We start from the raw sequence: 10014 nt of genomic DNA, 5'->3' as shown, positions 1-10014 counted from the left end.
ACGTCACTGTCGTGAGACATTCTCGCAAAAAATCACGGTTTTAGTAACGCAGTAACGCAGCGTTCCTACGGGAAAGTAACGGTAATCTAATTACCGTTTTTGCAATAGTAATCCCTTACTTTACTCATTACTGCAATCTGATTACTTTTTTCAAGTAACGCGCCCATCTCTGGCCATGGTTGTTGTCCAACACAACCGTCCTTATGGTTTACAGAGAAAAAGAGTAAACCTCAAGTGAGCGACAGTTCTCTGGCAGGAAGTGTCATGTTTGTTCTAGAGGTCAGAGGAGAACGACCAGTCTGCTGAACAGTGATGCAAAAGAGCATTTCTAAATGGACAACACATTGAACTTGAAGCACATGAACTGTAGCAGCAAAAGACCACACTGACTGCCACTCCTTCCAGCTGAGAACAGGAAACTGAGGCTGCAATTCACACCTACTCTTTAAAATAGGAAAACAGAAGATTTAAAAAACAATAAAGCATTTCCTCATCAGATGAGTTTTGATTTCTGCAACATGCAGAATTTGGTGTAAACAGCATGAAAGCATAGATTACTTGTATCAAATGATCAGGCTGCTGGTGGTGATGCAATGGTGTCGGGTATTTTCTGGGACACTTGGACACCATGTCCATCCCTTCATCATCACTGTGTACCCTACTGATGGAAGCTTCCATTAGAAAGACATGCTATTTTACAAAGCTCAAATAATCTCAAAGTGGCTTCTTGAACTCGGAGTGAGTTCACTGTAACGAAATAGCCTCCACAGTCAGCAGATCTTAAATCCATCACCTCTGGCATGTGGTGGAACGGGACAAATCTGCAGCAACTGTGTAATGTGGATGTTTCAAGCAGCAGTCTATGGCACAAAGAGCTGGTAAAGTCCACTGAGTATAAAATAAGAGTGTGCTGGCATTTAAAACCTTTTTTTCCCCTTGTGGCATCATGGCATGTGTTCCGGGTGGCATTATCACAGTACTTGGCCATTACTTGACATAATAATGTTTTCAGTGTCTTTTGAAGTATCAAATCCAAGTCTGTGCTTCTTGAATCTCCACATAGCATTTTTGTTTTTCATTTCTACCCAGCCTGGTCATGCTAATAAAAGAACACAAATGCATTCTATAGCGGTTACATGTGTCAAGTGAGCTGAAATCTAATCATAAAATAAGCTGTGAGTCATCGCTCAAGTGCATGATGCTGTAATTGTTCTCATGAAGTTGTTCCTGACTTTGGAATTAGCGCGCTGATTACCGAGCCTCCCGCTGCGCCGCCGTGGTTTCGTTATCCACCACACTGGCAGACACCAGCCTACTTTGTGTAAGAACAGGGCACAAGTGCAGCATTTGTAACTGGACAGCCAGTCCAGGCAGCTCTCAGTAACAAAATGAATAGAGGAGGCAGAGCTGGCCCCTCTGTTTTCAGTGCAGGCAGCTTGATGTCTATTGCAGCTGACTGCTCTTCAAAAGGATGAGCCATTCGTCAAAGATACCACACGAAAGGTGGCTCCATGCTGGACCAGAGCCAGGCTGTCTTTGTCTCTGTCATGCACACATATACAGAGCCCAGACACATGCGCGCACACACCACACACACATATTCCAGCTTTTCACATTTTGCAGTAGCAGCAGAAGCTAGCTGAGCACGGATTGGCTGACGAGTGATCCTGAAGTGTGGTGAAACTCTGTTCAGTAAGTGACAGGAAGGCGGCTGCCAGAATGAATGAGCCCCCCTTGAAACCTTTACCGTCATGCTGTGATGCCACTCGCTGCGATGTGGCATTAACCGCAACAAACACTTAAGCAGGAAAGAGTGTGAGATGTGCAGCTGCGGCTTTTCCGTCTGGATCTTTGGAGATCTGTGTCATGGTAAATGTCAGTTGTCTTTTCGTAGTTTGGGGAAGTGTTTGAATTTGAAAAGAGCTTCTTTTAATATTTTCAAAATGCCTCATTTCCAAGCCATGTTCCCTGTGGTAAATGTCAGCTATTCCAGACTGCTGTGCCATTTCTGTCCAGTTTTGTCTGATCCCTGTGCCGCACTGACTTTCAGTAATAGTGGTGGTCATAACAATTTTCATCTATTAATTCAGCTCCTCACCTCCTGCGCACTTGTGCACTTTCAGCTTCAATGTGGCTTCCAAAACTGTCATAACTTACAGTAAAAAAAATTGCTTTTAAATGTGACCCCACAGATAAGCAGCACACAGTTAAGTACATTTATCTGTCTTCTGGCTTTGGATTGCAGTGTCCTCTTCTAAACTTCCTTTGATCTCAACTCCATAAAAGCTGGAGAAAGTTTGTTTTTAAATGTCAGTCGGGATGTGAGATCAGCCATCATTTGCCTTTATATTATGCTTCTGAGCTTTAAGTAGTATTTATAGACTATCAGTAGGAGGGAACAAATGTTTTTAACCATATTGTGTCTAATTAAGTGGCAAATTTTAAATTATGTTCATTCTTCTAATCATAAATACAGATCACACTCCGAGAGTAGTTGTCCTAACTGTTAATTTCATCCATACCAAATCTCTGAATCATCGTTACGTTTTAAACCATCTTAATAACGAAAGCATTACCTAAGTCCTGCCACGGCACACCGAGCGATGGTAAAACAAACAGAGCTGCGTCAGCATGTTTCTGTCTGGAGGCGTATTGTTGAATCTAAACTTTATTTCCTTAACGACAATCCAGACCGGCCTCGTCAGTTTTGTAAATTGGCAGTTCATTAAATGCAAATGTTTTACACGTTTGCATGTTTTACCTTTACACTAAAGGTCAGAGAAGCAATTCGAGGTTTTTTATGTGGATTATCATGAAATGTCTTATTGGTTTGTATTTGATAAAACAGGTTGTATGTTGTCCATGAACTAAAATCACTTTTATACTTGTGTGTGTGAGTGAGAGAGAGAGAGAGATTCTGTGCAACTGGCAGATACTAAGATTTTTTGCAGAGATGTCACTCATGTGCACGCTTTGGTCTTGTGGTTTGTCCCGTATCCAGCACTATTGGGAGCGCCAAATATTCATATAACACTTGCTCACACTCTGCATAAGCTGGTGCACACACACACACAAACACACACACACATTTACATGTGACCCAGGAAAACATTCCTAGACTCATGACCAGAACGTCTGGAGGGATGACCTCATTTTCACTCATTTTTTTCCCCTTTCTTCTCTTTTTGATACACGCGGATATTAATCATTCTTTACTAAAGTGAAGCTGAGCTCTTCTGTATTTTACTCTGGTCTGTCTAATATTTGGAAAAGTGGACCCACAGCTTCAGATATTTCACTGTTTTGTCATATTGGGGTTGCTGTGAAGATCGAAGTGGCAAAATCCCAGAGCGACTCCAGACTTCTGAGGAGCTTCTTCTCATCAAGCAAAGACAGCTTTCTGAGAGATGGAAATGAGAACAGTTTGGCCGGCCCGCTGTCAAACTGATGCATCCAGTCTATTCCACTGCTTTTGTTTTGTTCTCTGTCATTTCTGCAAAGATTAGGGCTGGTTTTGGGAAAATGCTTGTGTGCACACACTTGAAAATTTGCACCTCTGGTATGTTTTCTTATCACAAATTTATTAATAGGCCTTTTTTCTGGAAACTTAAAAGTTGCGTCATTTTTAAGAGGGGTGAGTAATCACATTCGCTTCTAATGAGAAATGTTTTGAAGCCTTTGCAGCAGTTTGTGGGAAAAGTCTCAATACACCTGTTGAAAATCTTAAGCTTCTAGTTTTTTAGTGTCTATTTCAGACCCTGGCTATTTGAAGCCGTTTCTTGCTGTGTTAAGGAGGATGCTGGTAGGCTGAATCTGTTTCCGGCGTCTGATTGTACCATGTTGTACCACGTGTGTGTATGTGTGTGAGTAGCCTCTCTCTGTATCTGGAGACTGGAAAAGTATGCAGATCCAAATCTCTCAGGAAGGCAGCTTTAATCCCCTCTTTTGTTGCATCCACATGAGACGGCTGTAAATGGAAATCAGGCTGGGGTTTTTTTCTACAGCGTCTGCCTCGGACAAAAGGCGAGAGGTGCTCAGGAAGTTAGAGATTTGATCATCAGACTGTGTGTGTGTGCGTGTGCGTGTGTGTGTGTGTGTGTGTGTGCAAGAGAGAATATTTTACATTTTATTTGCTTGGATTGTCAGGAAAACCTTATCATAAATTCCTTTCAATTGATTTAACTGCTCTCTTTGATGTTACTTGAGCTGTAGATGGTATGCTAATGGCCTCTGCAATTCTTTGAGAAATGTCAGGGAGTTCAACATATTAAACAGCATTGATTTCTCCAGATAAAAAAAAAATATATATATATATATGAATAAATATCTTGTACACACTGTATTATAAGCTTGGCTGCATAACAAAATGTAAACAGCATAAATAGAGTATAAGTGTATACTTCTGCCTACTTCTTTTCAAACAAAAAAATGGAATGATATTTTGTAATGATTGTGAATGTACATGTTTGAAATAAAAAGGAACTGAACTGAAGAGTTGACATTTATCACCTTTATAGCATTAGCAAACTTTTTGTGTGTGTCTGTTTCAGGGATCTTTGGTCAGAAGCTGGAAGAGACCGTGCGGTATGAACGCCGGTTTGGGAACAAGCTCGCCCCTATGCTGGTAGAGCAGTGTGTGGATTTCATTCGGCAGAGGGGTCTTCAGGAAGAGGGCCTTTTCAGGCTGCCAGGACAGGCCAACCTGGTCAAAGAGCTGCAGGATGCCTTTGACTGTGGAGAGAAGCCCTCTTTTGATTGGTAAGCAGAAATGTGCCCGTACAGGCTGGTTTAGATTTCCTCAGTGCGTTTTAATGTCGACTTGATACGTTCGGCTCGGGGAGTTGAAATGCAAAAAAAGTGGGCGGGTTAGTACAGGGTTCAGTTGTATCTGCTTAGAGAAACTTGAGTGATACAGCTGCTTGAAACCTGTATCAATTATGAAAGACATAATTATTTAATTTAGGAATATTTAATATGTATCTTAAGTCTGAGCAATATGATAATTGAAGCTTGGCAAAAACATTATTGGTTATGATTTATTAAACTGAGGATAAGTACCTGAATAAGTATCAAGCTGCTTGAACAGCGCTATCACAAAGACCAATGTGGTAAATCCATGATAGTTAAAATGTATGATAACTCCCCTCCATGCAGGGAGAGGTCATCCTCATATTTGCACACTATCTGTCCGCTATCTGTTGCAGGCACTATATTCATACCTGACCTGGTGAGATGTCTCTTGCATACGATGATGTATCAGAACAAATTTCCTCAGCTCTTTTCATGTCTTATATTTAAAACACAGCCTCATTGTTCAACCATCTTTACTGTGGGAGTTCTGCAGGTCTCCCAAATTCTGTCATAATTCATATTAGCACTTGGCCTCCTTTGGTTGTCTTCTTCTGCATGGCTAATGTCCAATTTGTCAGTTTTATGGTTACCACTTGGAGGTCAGTCTCAGGTCATTCTGGTGGAATGTTAGCTTGTGAGATGAAGCTGTCATCGTTATCAAACATGGGTGTTTAACTTGCCAGTTTTCATTTTGTCCCTCTGAACACAACAGCTTGAATATCGCCTCATTACATTAGAGAAAACACAACTCTGTTGTTGGTTATTTGTGTGTTGCGTTTTGCCACACGTTATTCGGATTTCAAATAATCAAAACTGAACCGGTTTTGCATTTTTGAGCACAACCACACAGATAATAAACAAATGCAGGCAGTTACCTTATTATATAATAAGTTTTAAGGACCCATATGCCCCTTGACCTCCTTAACAGGTATTTTCTGTTGCTGAATTAGACCTCCGGACTGAGTGGGTGTGTGGAGAGCACAGAAAGCGGCACAGCTCAGTTCATTGACGTGTCTGCTCAGAGGAACATTTTTGTGCACAAATGAGTTTTTCTGTGTCCCATCAGACCAAAGTCATCATCTTGATTGGAGCTTACTGAATTCCACCAAATTTCTGCTAAATCTAAATCAAAGACAAATTATTCTGTCCAGTATGATGAAAACAAGAATGCAACAGTTTGCTCCTAACCATCATTACGGAGCAATAATAGACAAAAAATAAGAGTCTGAGCAGTACAGTGGTGATGACATTAGCACTGCCGCCTCACAGAAAAAAAGATTTCGACTCAACCCTGCCTCTCACCCAGTGACAGCTGGTACAGGTGCCAACCTCCCATTATCCTGCATTGGATAAGCACTTAACAGGACATATAGGTGGATGGAAACTTTGATGATATGTTAGTTTGTGAGATAGCACCACTTTGTCAGGGAAAAAGGGGTGTGCCCTGGACAAGATTGACAGTCCAGCACAGTGTTAACACAGAGAGGCAGACAACCAGTCGCAATATTCATTCCCAGTTTACAATCACCAGTTAAAGGTTTGAGCCCTCTGAAAAATCCCAAGTAGGGCTGGAAAACTTAACATAGAAGTAGGGATGTCACAATATCAGAAATGTGTTTGCTAAAGAAGTGTTTGCAGAGTAGCCAAGTGACAGTACGAGGTATAATATGAGCTTATTTTAAAGCATTTCATGTTAACCGATGGAGTCATGAACGGATGGATGGAAGTTAGCCAATGCCGTCCATTTAGCGTATTGAAAATAGTTGATTGTACAACAGCAAAACTGTCTCAAACTTAATGGCAATCTGTATCTTAAACTTGTGTAAATGTAAACTGCCCCCATCTGGTTCCAGAGTAACAGCAGCCTCAGTACGTATGCTGCACAGGGTATCTAAAACAAAACAAGAAGCGCCACTTTGTCCAAATTTTTGTATTTAAATGTAGATCGGTTCTACAGATCTCGGAAGGGCTCTAACCAGAAAAAAAAAGTGCTGTAGACACCAGTTTCACAGCACAAGGTAAAAATATCCAAGATAATCAACTTATTTCCTATTTGTACAACTGAAAGTATGTCTGGACTTGAACTCAGATTTTGGGAAGTTAAAACAATGTTGCAAAATGGACAAATGCGTGCTCTAACATTTGAGGATATATAAAAACAACAGAAATATGGAAGTTGGAATTGCAGGTTGTGTTTGTTATTGTAAAATGTTAAATAGCAGTCTAAAAGTAATTAATTACTTGAAAAGTAACTATTGCGTTACTTTTTAAAAAATGTAACCCTCTGTGGGGTCCAGGGTATAATTGGCCATTTTTCACTACTTTTGATTAAACCTCTACATTTCACCTTTAAAAACTATTTACTTTGCCTTGTTTGGTGTCATTCTTTTCAGCACAACCTCACATGTCTGAATTTACAGTTATGTTTTCATTTTGACAAACTGTATTAACACAATTGATCATAAATCAGACAAAAAACATAAATTCCAAGTAGAAAAGGTTTTTTACTGTAACAGCCACAAACATGTTTATTTAATCATATTTCATAACTTTAAATGCAAATATAAATTGTCAATTTAAAATCCTATGCACAGGTCTTGCAAACAAAGTTGTTTGCGGTCATTTACCTTTTACCCTTTTTTAAATAACCATTTCAAACTATTTACAGAACAATCAGCTGTTCTGAATCAATAAGATGCCGCACAAAATATTTGTGCCACTCCAAGAAAATAATTTTTGTCCACTATAAAGGAGAACATCACAGCCTGATACCTGCAGGTCTGACAGCAGCAGGTGTATCACTCCTCCTGTTTTTTACCTGGAGACGGCAGTCGCCTCATTGTTCTGACACACAACACAAAACTATCCACAACACTACACACTAACTACACAAGACAACACATTAACTACACACTACAAACACGCTAAACGTCACAAACGCCATCACTCCTAAAACTTCCCCCTCTTTCTACACAACCAAATGTCTTGGTGCCATATCATTTTTGATTGGTCGACATGGTGCATTTTTCCACCAACACGAAAGGGGTGGGGGGGGGGTTTGTCCTTTTTTTTTTTCTTTTTCTTTTTGCTCATAAGCAGAGGGTGCTTGCTAGCGCTGTCCTTAGACAACGTGACGAAAGTATTCAGGAAAAAACACACATATATTGTTTATCATGACTCTGGTTTTACGTGGCCTATTAACACAATTTAAAAACTGGTATATATCACCTTGTTGCTTTGTCATCTTGAAGTGGTCATGTGATTGGCTTACCACGACCACGGTACTTTATTCTTCCTCAGTCAAACAGCAGCACTCATGTGATTGTTTTACCCCCTTAGCAGCTTCAGGTGTTGTGCCAAAAAGTGTTCGTCTGCCAGAAAGCGATTGCCGTCCGCGGGAGTGCACAGTTGCTTAAAGCTGTAGTGACCAGATTACTTACAGCTACTTCCGTGCAACTGATATAAACTGGACACAGCTTCAACCATCTGTTTTTTTGAAAAATAGTAACGGACCACATTTTCTTGTTAGTAACGGTAACGGCGTTGTAACGATAGAAATAGTAATTAGTTAGATTACTCGTTACTGAAAAAAGTAACGCCGTTAGTCCCATCACTGGTTTGCTCTGGTCTTTTTCAAAAGCACTTGAAGCCCGTCCATCCATTTTCTTAACCACTTATCCACTTGATAAGCCTTGTAAGGCAGCCAAGCTCTCATTTATATCCGTTATCTCCACAGGTAATATTTTAGACCAATAAAGATCAGTAAACTGTGAGAATCACCCTCTTCACGGTAAATTCAGCTCAGTGATGTCCAGGATTAATGGACTGGGAGAAAAAACCCCTTATTTCGTGCTTTTCTTTCCTTTGGCAGGGACGTGGTAGCCAGCCACACAAACTTTCCGAGGCATCTCTTTGTTCAGTATTTTGCCAACAGTAAAAAGGAACAATCATACTTCCCAATTATACACCTGCTGTTATATTATGCTGTGTGTAGGTGGCTGTAGGAGACTAAGCACTGATTGTTTAATGCAGCAGCCTTCATCTAGAGCATACTTGAGTAATGAAACATACTGAGCCGAGCTATGGATCGCTTTTTTCACAGCATTGTGCCACTCCAACCAATAACATAAATAAAACCTGGATGAAACTGTCAGGATCGACTCTATAAATCAACATCTCACCACTTCCCGAAATTCAAATTCACACTGACGAGTGCGTCCATCACGTCCTCTGCACAGTAACACATTTCTGCCCTCCTGTTTGTGCTTTGCTGTGGTAGAAACTACAGCCTCCCGTGTACCTGCCTGTGTCTGATTTTGATGTCCCTCATCTTGCGAATTCCCTCATTAGTGACCTCCTGCCTTGCGACCTCCTGCCTGCCTCGCCAGCTGCTCCAGAGGCTGCAGTGGCCTCTTGGCAGACGTTTAGGCTGGTGCTGGCGTATTAAATAAATCAGAAAGTGCCGATTGGAAACAGAGAAAATAAAAACTGCAAAATGATGGTACCACCTGCATTAGCAGTCAGTAGTTGGTCAGTAATGTCAGTTGTATGCATACACTACAGCTACACTATTACAGCTTGACATTTTTCTCCAACAGTGTGAAACCTAAAGTTGGAGTTGGCCTCATGGTGATTGCTGTTTGTCTCCATGCGGTTCAGGATAAATGATGGCCCTAACTTTTTACCGGTGTCTTGTCTCTCAACAGTAACACAGATGTGCACACAGTAGCTTCTCTGCTGAAACTGTATCTCAGAGAGCTGCCCGAGCCCGTCATCCCCTTCCAGAAGTACGATGAGTTCCTGTCCTGCGCCAAGCTCCTGGGCAAAGATGATGAAATGGTAAGAAACATGCGATGATTGCTTTCTTTGTAACCACATCTACTGGCAAATTAGCTTTCGCACACATACGGATTTTTTTTTTTTTTTTTTAAGTTTCAACCTTTATAACAATAAACGTTGGTACTGAAAAGCCCTCACAGAAGTCTTATTCTTTGGCTTTTAATCTGCTCTTTTGCCGCCCAGTCATCCACGCTCAGCCCTGTGTTTCGCACACAATGACTTTGTTGAGTCCGTTTTGACTTTTAACATCTAAATAGGATTTCGCTCACACCATGAGGCACGGTCGGCAGCATGGCTGGGGTTAGCCTTTTGCTCCCTCAGTGT

At 41.0% G+C, this 10014-nt stretch overlaps 1 protein-coding gene across 9 annotated transcripts in view; it reads left to right on the top strand.

Annotated features, from left to right (window-relative positions):
- The window catches only part of arhgap24 (Rho GTPase activating protein 24), an 80160-nt gene that overhangs the window by 64793 nt on the left and 5353 nt on the right, over positions 1 to 10014 (top strand). For all 9 annotated transcript variants that reach the window (XM_005720335.2, XM_005720339.2, XM_005720338.2 and 6 more), the window contains 2 exons: positions 4551 to 4758; positions 9558 to 9690. In XM_005720335.2, coding sequence (XP_005720392.1) covers positions 4551 to 4758; positions 9558 to 9690 — 341 coding nt within the window. The remainder of the gene's footprint in view (positions 1 to 4550; positions 4759 to 9557; positions 9691 to 10014) is intronic.

This window comes from Pundamilia nyererei, unplaced genomic scaffold, assembly GCF_000239375.1.
Source record: "Pundamilia nyererei isolate P.nyererei 1_Seehausen unplaced genomic scaffold, PunNye1.0 scaffold00002, whole genome shotgun sequence".
Taxonomy (NCBI): domain Eukaryota; kingdom Metazoa; phylum Chordata; class Actinopteri; order Cichliformes; family Cichlidae; genus Pundamilia; species Pundamilia nyererei.
The sequence above is the reverse complement of the archived record's forward strand: the minus strand, read 5'-3'. Positions and strand labels throughout refer to the sequence as shown.